This window comes from Petaurus breviceps, unplaced genomic scaffold (assembly GCF_028583685.1).
Source record: "Petaurus breviceps papuanus isolate PSGF00001 unplaced genomic scaffold, PetGlider_PUasm1.0 99, whole genome shotgun sequence".
NCBI classification, from domain to species: domain Eukaryota; kingdom Metazoa; phylum Chordata; class Mammalia; order Diprotodontia; family Petauridae; genus Petaurus; species Petaurus breviceps.
Genome location: NW_027187465.1, coordinates 23,130,754 through 23,147,162, shown reverse-complemented (window position 1 = coordinate 23,147,162; position 16,409 = coordinate 23,130,754). Strand labels below are relative to the sequence as shown.

The 16,409-nt window shown below is 43.0% G+C and overlaps 1 protein-coding gene across 3 annotated transcripts in view; it reads left to right on the top strand.

The window, feature by feature from the left end:
• The first annotated feature begins 9,109 nt into the window (after positions 1-9,109).
• Positions 9,110-16,409, top strand: part of IFT81 (intraflagellar transport 81) — a 67,850-nt gene continuing 60,550 nt past the window's right edge. The window contains exons 1-5 of one of the 3 annotated variants that reach the window (XM_069081698.1): positions 9,110-9,270; positions 12,134-12,241; positions 12,740-12,904; positions 13,765-13,868; positions 14,439-14,619. In XM_069081698.1, coding sequence (XP_068937799.1) covers positions 12,761-12,904; positions 13,765-13,868; positions 14,439-14,619 — 429 coding nt within the window. In that variant the 5' untranslated portion in view covers positions 9,110-9,270; positions 12,134-12,241; positions 12,740-12,760. Of the gene's footprint in view, positions 9,271-11,892; positions 12,242-12,739; positions 12,905-13,764; positions 13,869-14,438; positions 14,620-16,409 lie in introns of all 3 variants that reach the window. The other 2 variants (XM_069081696.1, XM_069081697.1) reach the window with 2 other exon arrangements.

The window sequence follows — 16,409 nt, the reverse complement described above, 5'->3', positions numbered from 1 at the left end:
TGAGTCTTGAAGGAAGACTGGGAAACTAAGGATGCTGAAGTGAGGGGGGAGGGCATTCTAGGCACGGGGGACAGCCAGGGCAAAGGCATGAAGATTGGATAAGGGAGGTGTGTGGGAAAAACTTCAAGTAGTCTGTTGTTATTGTTTCTGATAAGATAGAAAGTCTTTAAAAGCCAAACAGTTTTTTTTTTTTATTTGATCCAAGAGGTAATAGGGAGCCACTGGAGGTTCCTGAGTAAAAAAGGATCAGATTTATGTTTCAGGAAATTCACTTTGTTGGATATATGAAGGATGGCTTGTACTGTTGGCTGATTGGTTGTTGTCTTTTGTTCTTGAAGAGGACCAAAATGACGTCAAATTACAGAGTGTCTGATTATGGTTGATCGGACCAATAGGAGCTAAGAATATTCTACCACAGGTTGGGCACAAATAGTCCACATGAACATTTGGGGAGGGGGGGGTCTCTAAATTTGCATAGCTCATGTTTCCTTTGAACTACCAAAATTCTACTTTGATCATAGAGCATAGCACCTTCTTTGATCCAGGTATACCATAGTGAGCAGTCCTTTGCTAGTATCTCCTAGGTAGCGCAGTGGATAGAGCACTTGGTCTGGATTTAGGAAGACTCATCTTCCTGAGCTCAAATTTAGCACCAGACACACATACTAGTTGTGTGAGCTTAGACAAGTCACTCGACCATGTTTGTCTCACTTTCCTTATATATAAAATGTGCTGGAGAAGGAAATGGCAAATCTCTCCAGCATTTCTGCCAAGAAAATGCTAAACAGGGTCATGAAGTCAGACATGGCTGAACAACAAGAAGTATATGGATTGTACTAAAGGGAGACTTGAGGAAGAGGGACCAAGTAGAAAGCCAGTGCAATTGTCACAAGACTGTGTTTTTGAGTCACAGTGAAGACTATTCATGCATGAAATAAAAAACACAGGATTGCAAAGATGGTTATGCTGAAATAGTTATCAAAATATTTTTTGAACTCTATGTTCATGTAGCCCAGGTTAAGAGCCCTTGTATCAGGCCATTGTAGGTACTAGAATTGACCTGCCAGTCATTTGATGTAGACAAATGCAAGTTGTTGTAATTTGTGTCTCCCAGAGTCAGACAGGCTACTAGAACAGGGGACATCAGTGACCTCAGGAGGCCCCTGGAGGATGATGACAGCTCACACCTGTGGTGTTGCAATTCTGAACCCTGGATCCCCTCCCCTCCACCCCCTATTGTCTTATCAGCATGTGACATCCCGAAGTGGCCAGGACAGGGAATAGGGTGCAAAGAATGCAGCCTGGACAAAAATAAACCTGCCACACATTCCCTTGGCAGACCCCAGCCTCCTTCCCTCTCCCTGAGTCTGTCCCTGCTGGAGGATTTGAGAGGAGAAAAGTCAGCAAATTGGAGTGGGAATCTACAAAGGCTTCACACACACACACACACACACACACACACACAGCCAGAGGGGAAGAGAGGAGGAGAAATGTGGCCTTATATGGATGGGAACGTGCACAGATTGTACATGGTGATGGCTCTGCTTTGGAGAACAGCAGAGGTCAGATACCAGACAGAAGGAAGAAATTAAACACGGCCGGAGCATGTTCCCGAGCCCTGAAAGCGGGTCTGATTTCACAGAGATCCCTCCAGAAGGCCGCCTGGTTTTCCTTTTCTGTGAAGCCTAGCAGGAAGCAGGCACTTAACTCTCTCTGTTTGACTTCCAAGCAAGCCCCTTACTGGAAATTGCTTTGCAAAAGATCTGGATCCCTGGAGGTCTGTTCCTTTCCCCGTTGAGGTTCTGTTCTACTAATAAGAATCACAGCTGCTCTTCCCAGCTTGGGTTAGGACACTAATACCTGGCCCTGGTGCACTGTGGGAGAGGAATCAATGGTTAGAACGCTTGGGACCCAGCGCTGGGCACAGTGCCTGCTACACAGTAGGTGCTTGTTGATTTAGTGCAGAGAAGAAGGGCAGAGTAATTCGTCTAGATAGAGTAAGAGAACTTGGGTTCAAATTCCACCTTTTTCCCCCCTTTGCTTGTGACCTTGGCCAAGAAATTTCATTTCTCTGGGCCCCAGGCCCCTCATATGTAAAATGATAGTGACTGAGAGTGATTGTTCTTTTTCCAGATATGGGCTAGACTCAATAGCTAGTCTGCCAGGTCCCCCACAGACAAGACTGGAGAGTCAGTTGGCATCATTGGAGAGAACTCTGGAACCAATGAGATCACAGATCAATTTAAGTGGTTAGTATGTCTTTGACTCTTTCAACAACCCTGTGAGAATAGACAGGTGTTATTGCCCCCATTTGACAGAAGAGGAAACTGAGGCTGAGAGGTCAAGTGATTTGCCCCAAGGTCAACAGTGACATATTTGAGTCAAGGATTCTCCTGAGCATGCTTCCTACTATGCTTCTGTCCTGCCTCATTGGTTTTTTAGTCTATAAAATGGTGCTTCAATATGATAATACTTCCCATTAGGTAATATTCTCCCAGCTCTATGCTAGGCATTATCCTTAGGAGCTGGAGATGAAAATACAAAGAATGAAACCCTCCTTGCTCTCAAGGAACTAGTGTTCTGATGTTTATGGAATAAATGATAGCTCATGGCCTCATAGGAATGGACTCACTGGACCCAAGATGGTGGAGAAAAGGCAGAGGCTCATCTGAGCTCTCCCTAGAACCCTTCCAAAAACCTTTAAATAATGTCTCAAGACAAATTCTGGAGCATCACAGCCCACAAAAGGACAGAGTGAAACAATTTTCCAGCCCAAGACAACTTAGGAATGGACTCATTGGCCTCACAATTCTAACCATTATTGGGAATCCCTTTTGAATCCACATTTTCAAAAGGAGACTGTGTATCATAACTCTCTTCATACCCCCAGTGATCACAACAGTACCTTGTAAGAGTGACAGTATAAACCAATAAAAGATAAATACATTTGGAACCTGAACTCAATTCAAATCCCAGCTCTGTTACTTGACTGCCTATGTAACCATGGGTGAATAATTTCTCCACTCCATGCCTCAGTTTCCCCATCTATAAAATGTAGATAAAGCCACTCTTGCACTATTCGTGTCACAGGATTTTTCCAAGGAAAGGGTTTTGCATCCTGGCTGTGTGGCCCCAACAACCTCTCCAAGCCCTAGACAATTCTCTAAGACTATAAATTCTGGAGAAGGTACCAACTTGCATTGGTAGAGGGAGTTCCTTACATCAGTGAAATTATAGGTCCATCACTATCCCTAGGTTGCTAGAGAAACATGAATTATTGTCACTGTTATTACAGTGGGCATTTAGTAAATGCTTGTTCAGTCAAAGTCCTGTAGTTGGCTGTCATTAGCACAGTGCAAGGGGAAATCTCCCTGCGTGAAGGACAGGGCAGGCTTAAGCCCTGGCCTCTTCTTTCCCTCCCCGTCATCCCTTGTCTTACACAATCGCTGGCTTCTCAACAGCTCAGAAAGCAGCCTCAAAGTCAGCACACTTAACTACTCCCCCTGAAAGCTATAAATACACCAAACACTCAGCTAGAGGAAAAAAAGGACTTGAAAGCCTTCTGAAAGAAAATTATTTGGTTTCTTTTTTTTCTCCCACAAATGGCAAAGCCTTTTTTGTCTTCCTGCTTTGTCTGTCCTATTCCAGGTGCTTTCCTAGGTTGGGGGGAGGGCCCTGGGGTTAAGCACCTGAGCTAATGATGAATTAGCCAGCCCACCAGGAGGGAAAGAAGGAAGTCTGTGCCCGCAGGAGCCAGGGAAACAACCTTTCCATGGTCCATGGAAAGCCTGGCCTTCCTGCAATATTGCAGAGGAGAGATTCACCAGAAGCCTGGATCCCAAGTATACTTTCAGAGTCCACCTATATAAGATGATGTCAGGGCTAGAAGGACCCTTAGAACAGGGGATGTCAGGGCTGGAAGGGGGATTAGAACAGGGGATGTCAGAGCTGGGAGGGACCTTAGAACAGCCAGTGTTCAAATACATAATGTTAGATTTGAAAGTTGATAGCTTCAGAAGTTCTCTAGTCTAACCCCACCCCCCTCCTCTTTGTTTTAATTTAAGTCTCTCCATCTTGCCCAGGTTGGAAGTGCAGGGGGCTGTTCACTGACTCAAGCCCAGTACTGATCAGTTTGGAAACTTTGACCTGCTCCATTTCCAACATGGACTGGCTCCCCCTTCTTTAGGCTACCTGGTAGTTTGCCCCCTACACTGGGGCTTACAGGGTTAATTCTTAACTTAGTACAGATATACCACTGGTTTATCCCTCCACAGCTCAGAGCTCCAGAGCAGAAGAGATCCACCAGCACTACCCCAGTAACTACAGATATGTGCCACCACCCTGAACCAATCCCCTCATTTTACAGATGAGGAAGTGAGGCCCAGAGAGTTTATGACTTGCCCAGGGTCACATGGGTATTCATATTATAGAATCCTAGAGACTGAGATGGATGGAACCTGGGAGGTCAGACCTGAGCTCTGGGAACTTGGGGCATTTTTCCCTAATATTTTGAAAACTTTGATTTCATCTAATAAGTTTTCTTGGTAAACCTACACCTTTTATTTTTTATGCTTTTAAAAACATGATTCCAAGTCTTCACCAGACTGAAGGAAGAGTCCATGACACAGATAAAGAACAGAACCCCCAGTCGAGTCCAGATGTCTCACCTTAGAGTTATCAGTCAGTCCACAAGCATGTATTAAGTGCTTATGATTGGGCCAGGTACTCTGCTAAGACATAATAAAGTGATATAATAAATAATATATAATAATTATGATGTAATTATAATAATATACAATAAATATATAATATAATAATCCAATAAAGACAAAAGGATATAATAATGTATAATAATTACAATATAATCATAATAATACATAATAAATGTATAACAATAATATAATAAGAACAAAATATAATAAAGACAAAGGGATATAATAAATAATTTATTACAATAATACATAATCAATATATAACATATAATAAAGACAAATGGATATAACAAATACAAAAAAGAAAGGCAGTCCCTGCCATCAAAGAACTTACACTCTAATGAGGAGGTGGCAAAGGGGCGTGGGGGGAGGTACCTGGGGCATGGTCCTGAAATCCCAAAGCAGTACGGTCAGGTGAGAAATGAGGAGAGATGAGGATAAAGAAACTGAGGTGTAGAGGGGAAAGGACTCCTACTCAAGGTCACAGAGCAAGCTGCTGCCTCCTGCCTCCCATCTCTGAGTCAAAGGCAAAGGTAGAACTAGGCCTAGACTCAGGGAGTCCAAAGTTCAAATCCAGCCTCAGGCACACTTAGCTGTGTGACCTTAAACAAGTCATTTCACCTCTGTCTCTGTTTCTTCAACTGTAAAATGGGGATCATAAAAGCACCTACTTCCCAGGGTTATTAAGATTGAATTAGACAATATTTGTAAAGCCCTTAACATACAGCCTGGCACAGGCAGCCTCAAAGTCACATGTGGCCCTTTCTGTCCTCATGTGTGGTCCTTTGACTGAATCAGTCTATTCCCCTCCCCGGAGGGGACATACTAGGTACTCTATATCACTCTTATTCCCTTCCTTTCTTTCCTCCTTTCCCTCCTCCCTCCTTTCTAGCTCTGAGCTCTGCCCCTACCCTCTCTATGCAGCAGTAGACACACTCTCATTAAAACCCTGGAACATGAATTCATCTGCTACCTGTCTTCTAAGAAAGGCTATAATAAGTCAAATTTGCAAGTTTCACTCATCGTTGCTAATGAGCACTCCATGGATACTGCCTTAGACTTGGGACTGCCTAAATAACCGCCCTTATTTCAGTTTCAAATTTAAATTTTTTAATCTTTAAGTAATCCCAATGGCAAGAACATTAAATGGTGATGAATAGCAGAAAGCCCTTGCTTCCCAGATCATTCCTGTGGCTGGCTTTCCTTCTCTAGGATCTAAGGAATGTGAAATGGAAATAGTCAGTATGACCACAGCCCCAGCCTGGATAACATCTTTTGTCCCAGCATTCCTTGAATTTTTGTACGCAATCTGGAAATATCTCAGGGTAAAGATGAAAGATCTGAATTTAAAACTAAAATACAGTGTGGGTCTTGGCTTCACCAGCATCCATGCAGGTGAGTTCTTGTTTGGGAGCCTTGAGAATTGGAGAGATCTCCAGTGGGGTACCACACCCCTAGACTTCTGGAAGAGCTGGGCTGGGCTTTGCACTTCCTTATGACCTTGCAAGGTAGGCAAGAGATAATTCCAAGGGAAGGTCATCACTGATGGAGCCATAGAATCACAGTTTTAGAGTTGGAAGGGACCTCAGATATCGTTTAGGCCAATTCTATCATTGTATTATTATTGTTGTTATTTTAATTATTATTGTTACTTTTGCTTTTTTGTAGGAGAGAAGGCAGGGTAATTGGGGTTAAGTGACTTGCCCAAGGTCACACGGCTAGTAAGTGTTAAGTATCTGAGGCTGGATTTGAACTCAGGTCCTCCTGACTGCGGTGCTCTATTCACAAATCCCATCATTTTAAAGATGAGGAACTGAGGCCCAGAAAGGGAAAGTAACTTGTTCCCTTAGATCTCTGATTTCGGAGGAGGTACTCCTCCTTGCACTGCCCCACCTGTCTCCCTGTCCCTCCAAAGGAACTCTTCTCAAATTTTCCAGTCCTCAAAGGAACCTTACCGATCATCAAGGTGTCTACTAAGGTCCTCAGAGTTTGCTGTTCCAAAGGGGTGTGAATGAGTTGAGTCAGAAGGCCGCAGAAAAAATGCTAGGTTTGGATTCAGAAGATCTGAGTTCAAATTTGGATGCTTTTGCTTACTCCCTGGGTGACCCCAAGCAAATTGCTTTGCCTGTCTTGGCCTCAGTTTCCCTTCTTTGCAATGAGGGAGTTGGGCTAAATAACATCTAAGGTGCCTTTCAGCTCCAGATGTATATCCTTATGACCCCTCCTTTTATAGGGGAAACTGAGGCCTGGAGAGGGCCTTCCTGAAGCTAGGATTCAAACCCAGGTTTATTCTTGACATGCCACCAGAACAGCCTCCTGACCCAGCTCAAATCTTAGGTCCTTGGAAAAGCAGGCCTTCCTGGGCCACCATGTTCATTTTCCCTTCTCTGAACTCCAATTGCAGGATTCCCAACCAACGGTTATCCATTCCTTATGGTAGAAGGTAGAAATGGAGGAGGCGGCCAACAGCCAATCCTCATGTCCTCCCGTCCACTGGCCTGTGAATATACAAAACATATATCCCAGTCTGCACCCTTCTTCCCTCTCTCCCATCTAGTGGGAGGCAGACCAGAGAACTGGCACAAAAAAGTCAGGGGAGCCTCTGCTTATAGTATCTACTTGTGGTGGAGACAATGAACTGCAAACGTGGTTGTTATCTAGGATCCAGTCCCTCCTTTGACATTTACTAACTGAATAGCAACTCATTTAATCTCTGTGAATCTCAGGCTACACCCTGCTCTTGGGCCAGGAGAATCTTCAATCAACAAACAAGCATTTGTTGCTGCCCTTACTCTGGGTCAAGCATTGTTAAGTTCTGGGGCTACAAAGAAAAAGCAAAGGGATGGCTAGGTGGTGAAGTGAATAGAGCACTGGCCCTGGAGTCAGGAGGACCTGAGTTCAAATTCGGCCTCAGACACTTAACACAAAAAACTAGCCATGTGACCTTGGGCAAGTCACTTAACCCCAACTGCCCTTCCCTCCTTGCCTCCAAAATGCAAAAAAAAAAGATTAAGAAAAAGAAAAAACAGTACCTACTCTCAAGAAGCTCACAGTCTCATGAAGGAGACCACATGTACTTCAGTCAATAAACATTTGTAAAGTGCCTACTGTGTGCTAAGTGCTACTCTGTACTAAGTACTGGGATTACAAAGGGAGGCAAAAGCACATTTCTTGCCCACAAGGAATTCACAGTCTAATGAAGGAGAGCACATGTCCTAGTATAGTATTTGACATTCAGGTCAAAGAGTACTAAATCCGAAATTAGAGGAGCTAGCCGAATTAAAATCCTGTGTATACTGCTGCTGTCAGCAGTGTGACCTTGCCCTTGGAGAGATCCTGTAGCTGTGGGTCTTAATGTCCTGTCCCCTAAAGAGTAAAGAGGCTTGAATTAGATGTCCTCCAAGGGTTCTTCCAGCTCTTGGTCTAAGTTTGCCTTCCACCTTACAGAAGAAGGAGAGATCCCTAAAGCCAGGCCTGTGTCTGGAAGGCCCATCTAAGCCAGGACCTTGTTTGTGCCATGGGCCCCTTTAAAGGCATTGTACTGAAGCCTGAATCTCAGAATCCTGTGTTGAAAGCAAATGTAACAACTGCCAACCTCCTCATTTTACAGATGGAGAAACAAACCCAGAGAAACGATTAAAATATCATGGATCTGGCGCTGGCAAATCCCCCTTGGCAAGGGGCTGGGGAGGATGGGGGTGGGAATTGCCACAAACGACGCTGGGATTGGTCTGGGAGGAGAGGAAACTAACATGGGATCAATAAAATCAGAAGAAAACACATCATCAAGAAATAGAGCGGCCAAAGAATCGTCCCAAGCCCCGGGACCCCAGGTTAAGCCCGTGTGGTCTTGTGCAATCCCCTTTTTTAAGAGAAATTGGGGGGGGGGGGGTGGAGGTGGAATGGGAAGCTGGGCCTTCTGCCTATAGAGCTAGGGGTCTCTGTCTCTCCCGCAGCACGAGATGTGGCATGCAGCGATGCCATTTGCAAGACCCAGACCGCAGGGATGGTAGGACCGCAGGCATTCACCGCAGGGATGCTGCATCCGCAGTCAGCTGCCTTTCACATCTTAATGCATGCGCCTAAATCCTCTTTGAGCCTGCGGAGCCCTGAAGGGTAATAGGTTGGTTTTTAAAAAAAAATTTTTTTTTAAACAACAGCATGAATATAATGGGCCTGGTTCTGATCGTTCTAATTCCAGCCCACTCCGCAGAAATTACAGCGCCGTGGTCCCCAGGCACAACTCTCTGCGGCGTGGAGAGCTGCAACGTTCTGGAAGCTGCCTTGCACCCCGCGCACGCGCTTTGCAGCCAGAGCTGGGCGCGCGCCTCCCTCCCTCCCCCTCTCATCAGCCACGCGCTCCTTAAGGAGAACGGGTGGACGGATGAGCGCGCACCCTCTCCTCCTCCGCCCCGCCCCACCGGAAGTGACGACGCACCCTGGCCTAGCAACCGTTGCCAAGCGGCTCTGTCTCCTGGAGCCCCACACCGAGGCTCTCCCCCACCCCCAGCCTCAACCCTGGGGAAAAAAAAAAGTCGCGTCGTGAGGAGAAGTGGAGGTAACGCCGACCCCTTCCGGGCCCCGGGCTCTGGGGGGTTCTCGCCGCCGCCGCCGTCCTGAAAGGCCCCCTATTCTCTTCTCCTTGAGGCTTCCAGGCTTTGAGGCCGAGGCGAGGCCGGGGGAGTGGGGGTGGGGAGCAAGAGGGGGGGGCCCAGAGAGAAAGGACGGTAGGGGCGGGAGAGCCCGAGGGCCCCACCCCAACGAGGGCCTCAGTTTCCCCAACTGTAAAAGGTAGAGGGGTGGCCTAGGTGGTCCCCCAGGCTCCTTCCAGGGCCCAAAATGGGGATCTCAGTTTCCCCATCTGTAAAACAAAGGAGTTGGACTAAACGCCTTGAAGGACCCCACCAACGCCAGGCCTGTGGTATTTGAACAAATCCTCCGGGTCTCAGTTTCCCCATTTGTAAAACGAAGGAGTTGGACCAGATGGCCTTCAAGGGCCTTTTCGGGTTTAAAACTACTTAATCTTTTAACCTCTCTGAGCCTCAGTTTCCCCTTCTGTAAAAACGAAGGAGTTGGCCTCAGTTTCCCCGTTGGTAAAATGCGGGGAGTCGGACCGGTCTAGTTCCAAGTCAGTAATTGTGTGTCCCACCAAGCCCCCAGCCCCTTCTCAGTAACAGCCATTGCCCTGGCTTTCCACTGGAGCCCCCCCAGAGGGGATGGGTCTGAAGCCGCACGCTCCCCGCATCCCAGCGTTTGTGGGGGGTGGGCGGAAAGGACCCACCCCTCGCAGCTCGTGATTTCCCCTTTAACAAGTCAGGGGCAGAGATGAGCCCGGTAGCCTGCGGGTCTCCCGACTCCCCACACCAAGGGGTTTCTGACTTGTCTCCTTTCTGCCCGTATTCTATCCGAGGTGAGAGCAGCATTGCTTTTTCTGAGACCCCGAGGGCCATTTAGCCCAAACTCCTAATTTTACAGCTGAGAGGATTGAGGCTCAGGTGAAGGAACAGGCTCAAGGTCAGTTCAGGTAGTAAGAAAGGTGGGATTTGAACCCAGATCTTCTGATTTCCAGATCCAGTGCACTTTCCACTATATAAAGCTATTTGAGAAATGTGCGATGTCCTGGTTTTAATTTCTTTCTCCCCTTGGGTTCTAATTTGGGTAAATGGTTTGTGAATTCGTGTGATGACCTTCTGATGAAATTTGGAGATTAATTGCTTTACTTATTTTTAGAGCAGTGAACCCAGTGGGCAGAAAGATGGGCCTACCTGTTCAGTACATCAGTGTCATGTGCGTGGTGTGCCTTCATTAGGGAGAAATTGAGCATTTGAAAATCAGGATAAGAAAACCTTAGAAAACAGAGGACCCGAAGTAGCATCCTTTTACTGTTTTGCAAAGTCATTTTGTTCATTTGTGGATGGCTTTTTTAAAAAATCATTACCAGGGCTTATAAAACGCAGGAGTTTGCTTTTCTAAAGGGTATAAAATGAGAATTTGAGTTTTGATTTGGGGTCTTACTGGTTTAGGTTTACTCCTTCTACAGGTGCAGATCATAACCCATCAGAAATCATTCATATACAATTTGTGAATTGAGTATGTACATAAATATTTTAAAACATGAAAAGCTTGAGTACTTATCAGAAAGTACCATTTACATAAAGGCTTTGATTTTATGAAATGACTCCAAAAACTACAAATCCTTTACTTGTTATCATCATTTCCTAGTATCATTATTGCCTTTGGAGAGGGGGCAAGAAGGTTTTCTTTTTTTCTTTTTTTATTTTTCCCAACCTCTACTAAAGATTTACTTGGGTACCTTAGAGGTGAGCCTAGGTATTGGTTATGCCAGCAAGGTCATGGAATGAGAGATTTGGAACTGGAGGCTTGTTGCAAGTTGTACCAAGTTAATAGACTTGCATCTGACTCTGGAGGACCAGCCTCTGGAGAGACTTATCACCTGAAGGTTGACTACCAGTTAATGAATTTTGGGGGCTGCAGCAACTCCAAGAGAGTCCTCTAATTTGTGAAGATGTGATCTGTGTCAGTGGAATTGATGAAGTCAGAGATCCTTCAGAGGTTAGAAGAATTGTTTACAAGGGTTCAGCTTTTCAAATATTTGCTTCAAAATATAAAATAAGCATTTGATATCACTTTTTAAGAATTTAAATAATTTATATATTAATATTAACTCCCACTAGCATAATTTTATATGCCTACTTCAGATTGAGGTCCTGCTCAAAAAAATTCAGTTAAAAATTGAATGCTTTTTATGCTTGTAGGTAGGTAAATTTTCACCATTCCTTCCTTTGCTTAACTGTAATATATCAGAGGTGAGAAACTGGTAGCTTGATTGAGCTATGCTGATAGGTAGATCAGATTTTAAATTTTTACTAAGGTCCTTTCATGTTCACAATCCGATTTCTTTTAGCCCAGGTCTATATTTCTAGTCCTTGGCCACAAGCCACTGTTAATTTATGATTGTTTTGCTTCTTATTCCTTCAAAATTCAGATCAAACTCACTGGAGTCCTTACCGCTCCCCCTCTCCCACACATGTATTACCTTGTATTTATTTTGCATATACTTAGATATAGGCCTGTTCCTTTCCTTTTAGAATATATTTCCTGGGGGGGGGGGGGGCAAGAACTATTGGATTTTCGTCTTTGTGCCCCTTTCCTCCCCCAGCACAGGACCTCACTGGTTGGTTGACCAATTGATTGAAGCTCCAGCTGCTAAATTCAACTTGCTGTATACAAGCATTGCCCTTAGTGCTGAGGAAGGTTAAAGGATTCTCATCCAGCTCCTACCTGTGATCTGTTGGAGAGCTATCATTGCTTAGTGGATAAAAGACTGAGTTCAAGGTCTACCTCTGACAGATGCTAGCTGTATGACCATGGGATCATTATTGAAATTATCTGTTTCCCAGGTGAGATGCTAAATTACACAGAGTCTCACATCTGCAAGTGGGAGGAGTTTCCACGGTGATGACATAAGGGCCCAGATACCCTCCTCTGCCCTTGCCCTTTAAAAAGGAGTGAGTGTAAGAAATAATTATAATGAAAATCAAATATAAGAAGTATAGAAGAAAAGTACAAAACAAATAGTGTAGTATTCAGAGAAAGGACCTCCCATCCATGGGAGACTTTGTGGAGGAAATGACATTTGAGTTGGACTTGGAAGAATAGGGTGGGGTAGGAGGAGAAGCTAAGAGATGGGAGAAGAATATGCTGAGGGAGAAGAGTAGGTCTAGTAGGAACGAAGAAAGTAGAGGATTGTTGTCCCCAGTGAGCAATGGTTTCAGACACGGCCCCTCTGACTGGGGGTTGAAGGTTATTAGAGGTGAACAACATCAATTAATTTTCTAACTCTTTTCTATGATTGACTTACCCTGATTTCTCTGCATAAAAATACCCATTTTTCATGCTTGCTGTGTTGTACTGTATTGCATTTCTGTGTGCTTTGTGGTTGTTAATATTCATCTTTTGTAACTTCTATTTCCATCATTGAAGAACTTTGTATTTTTGTTCTTTAGTATAATTTTAAGGGCCTAATTATGAGTGATCAAATCAAATTCATTGTGGAGAAGCTCAATAAGGAGCCTTTTAAGAAGAACTACAATTTAATCACATTTGATTCCCTGGAGCCAATGCAGCTATTACAAGTTCTCAATGATGTTCTTGCAGAGATTGACCCAAAGGTAAGAAGTGAAATTTGAAACAGAGAACTCAAGTAGAAATTAATTAAGGCCATGTCTGTATCTCCTACATTAGCCTCTCAGACTAAAAGTGTAATGGGGCTGCCCAGTGTTATAGGAGGGACCCTGAGCGAGGAATCAGAAGATCTAGACGCTGCTGCTGATCTCGCTGTGTCCTTGGGCCAGTGACTTGAATCTGCCAAAGCTCCATTTTGCTCCTTCGTGAAATGAGGGAATTGGACTAGACATCTCTTTACCTCTCTAATCTACTTAGCCCTGGTTAATAGAAACATAGAAATAGGGTTGGAAGGGACTTGGGAAGTTATCTAGACCAACCCCTGCATTTTTCAGATGAGGAAAACGTCCCAAAGAGGCAAGGTCACTTTTCCCAAAGTCACACAGGTGGCAGGTAGATTTGAAATCAAGTCATCTGCCTCCAAATCTAGCATGGTTTTTCACTGTGCCACACTACCAACAGCCCTTCTACTTTAAAAATTCTGTAATCTATTTGTACCTTATATAGGAATTATTCTCCATTTCCAGAGGTGAGCATACTTGGCCTTGGAATGAAAATGCTTTCACAACTGCTATTTTGGTGCAGGCTACCACATGCGTATACACTAATCCCTTTCCTTTGTTGGCTGAACATATTTTAGCTTGACAGCCATAATATGACTCCTGGCTCTACTTGTATGTATAATCTGGGGGCCTTGAATGTTTCTGAAATAATACCTGCTTTATAAGAAACTATTGTATTACTTAACCTGCAATAAAAGACACATTTCATCAACATATTTTTCTTTTTTAATGTGTCCATTGTTCCACATTTGTAAAGTATGTGTTCGCTTTTCTTTACTTACTAGCAAGTTGTTGACATAAGAGAGGAGATGCCAGATCAGACAGCTAAGCGGATGTTGAGCCTTCTTGGTATCCTTAAGTATAAACCTCCAGGAAATGCCACGGACATGTAAGGATCGGCTCATTTTTTGCTTCATTAAAATATTTTAATAAATTCAAAACTTTATACAGTCTGCCAAAGAAAGTTCATAATTTCACTGTATTGTAAAATAATATTATGCCTCCTATCAGGCTTATCATTATGATTCTGTTCTGTCATTCAGAAGCCTTATGAGCATTTTTAAGTGGGTCAGTTCTTTCCTTTCATCAGAGGAAGCCTAGCTAATCACATTTTCTTTCAGCTGAGATATTTCATTCTTTCATAGTTTTTTTTTTAAATAACAATATAAACACCACTTAAGTGAATTAATTGAAATGCTAGTTAAGGTTGACTGAACCAATTAACACCTTTTTCAAATCTTCTAGTACTGAAATAAAATTGGTACTGCAGTATCTAGTCTGTGCTTCACTTTTGGGATAATAGGCAGATTTGCTTTAGAATAACCATCCTTTAACTCTGCACAAACTTCATTTTTAACAGTAGTCAGAAATTAATTGGATTTTGAGCATAATCTGTTGCTTCAGTGTCCCTATCACAGAGTTTTGCTCTTAAATCCGTGAACTTCTCTCATTTGTTTAGGAGTACCTTTCGCCAGGGTCTGGTTATTGGAAGTAAACCTGTAATTCACCCAGTTCTACACTGGCTTCTCCAGCGGACTAATGAACTAAAGAAAAGAGCATACTTAGCTCGTTTTTTAATAAAACTCGAGGTCCCGGCTGAGTTCCTTCAGGATGAAACTGTGGCTGACACCAATAAGCAGGTACGGCGTAAGTAAACCCTGAGTTTTAAAGCCAACTATAGTGGGCTTTCGGTTCTGTTTTAATGGATGTTCATTTTTCTGCATGATGCCAGATATCCACAAAAAAGTGGAAAGTATTGAAAATATTCAAGTATTACCATATCTCTAAGAATTGATATAATACATGTCAAACAGCTGAATGATTTTCATCTTATTATTTCAGTCTTATGTCAACAGAGATATTAGCAAAGTATTTTTCACTTGTAAAATTTCTGGGTTGAAAGGTTTATGAGAATTATATTTTGTGTTATACTAAATAACAGAAATATTCAGAAGCCTGAAAGAGTACAATGAAATAACACTATCATATTCCCATGTAACAGTTTCCTGTGTATAATTGCAAGCCAGAATGCCTCAAAACCTTTCTTAAGAATGAATTTATTGAGCAATAGATAGAACATTGTAGTAGACAGTTCTATGGGAGAAATGCAAAAGAACTGAAAGACTCATTGTTTGATACTTAAAGAATTTAAACTCTTAATAGGGAGACAAATGAAATATTTTTGACTCTTCCCTCACTTCCTGTACCCAATCAGTAAAAAACCTTCCTGACTACTTCTGGAATATTTCTAGCATTCATTTCCTCCTTTCTACTGCCATTGTGCTAGTTCAAGCCCTTATCACCTCTAATCTGGAATATTGTAGTATCCTGCTAACTGGTCCTTCTGACCCTGGTTTCTTCCCCATTCATCCTTCATGTAACTGCCAAAGTAATGTTTCTAAAGCATTGGTCTTACCACATTACCCTGCTGCTCAAAAATCCTCTGTGGCTCCATATTGCCTACTTCAATAAAGCAAACTCTTTGGTGTGGCATTCAAGGCCTTCGGCAACCTGGGTTTTTCCTATAATCTATCTTATTTCACAGTACTTCCTTTCATATTCTCTATGCTCTAATCAAATTAAGCTTTTTACAATTTTCTGCTTTTATTGTGCCCTCTGTAACCTCCATGTCTTTGGATATGTCATCTCCCATACCTAAAATAATCTGTGTTCCTGTCTCTGTCTTTTGACATGCAGGGTATCATGGTGAAGTAGAAAGGGGGTTAGGTCTGGCATCAGGAGAGATCCAAGTTTATACTCCAACACTGAAATTATTAGCTATGTGACTATCTCCTTATTTCTGAGTCTTGGTTTCTTCATATGTAAAAAGGGGGTAATCATATTCAGAAGGTAGTTATGAAGATTCAAAGAGATGAGATATGATAATGGACGCATAGAGAGAAGAAAGAGCTACTTAATTCCAATTTTGCTTCTCTTTTCTTTGCCATGGAGAATGATCTTTGGACCACAACAGATTCAACCAAAATGATAAATCAGGATTTGAAACTCAAATAAAAGATAATGTGTTCTTAATGAGTTGTCATTAAGCCCCAATGACAGTATGTCGTTGAAGGACATTGAAGGAAGTGCAGATTGTGATTACTAAACCATTGTTAGTGATCTTTGAAAGACCGTGGAGGAGATCTATAACACCACAGGAGTTTGTCCTGATTTCCAAAAAAAGGAAGAATGGAGTCTACAAATGATTTGTCACTGAGTTTTATTTTAATTCCTGGAAAAATTCTAGAATATATTATTGAAGGGATGGTTAGTGACCATTCAAAAAGGAAGCTGAGATCATAAACAGCCAATGTGACTCTATCAGAGATTAGGTATATCAGACTAATCTTTTCCCCAAGCTGGAATATTGGCCCAAATATAGTAAGCTAAAATTTAGTAGGCATAAATAGAATCTTATACTTGGGTTCAA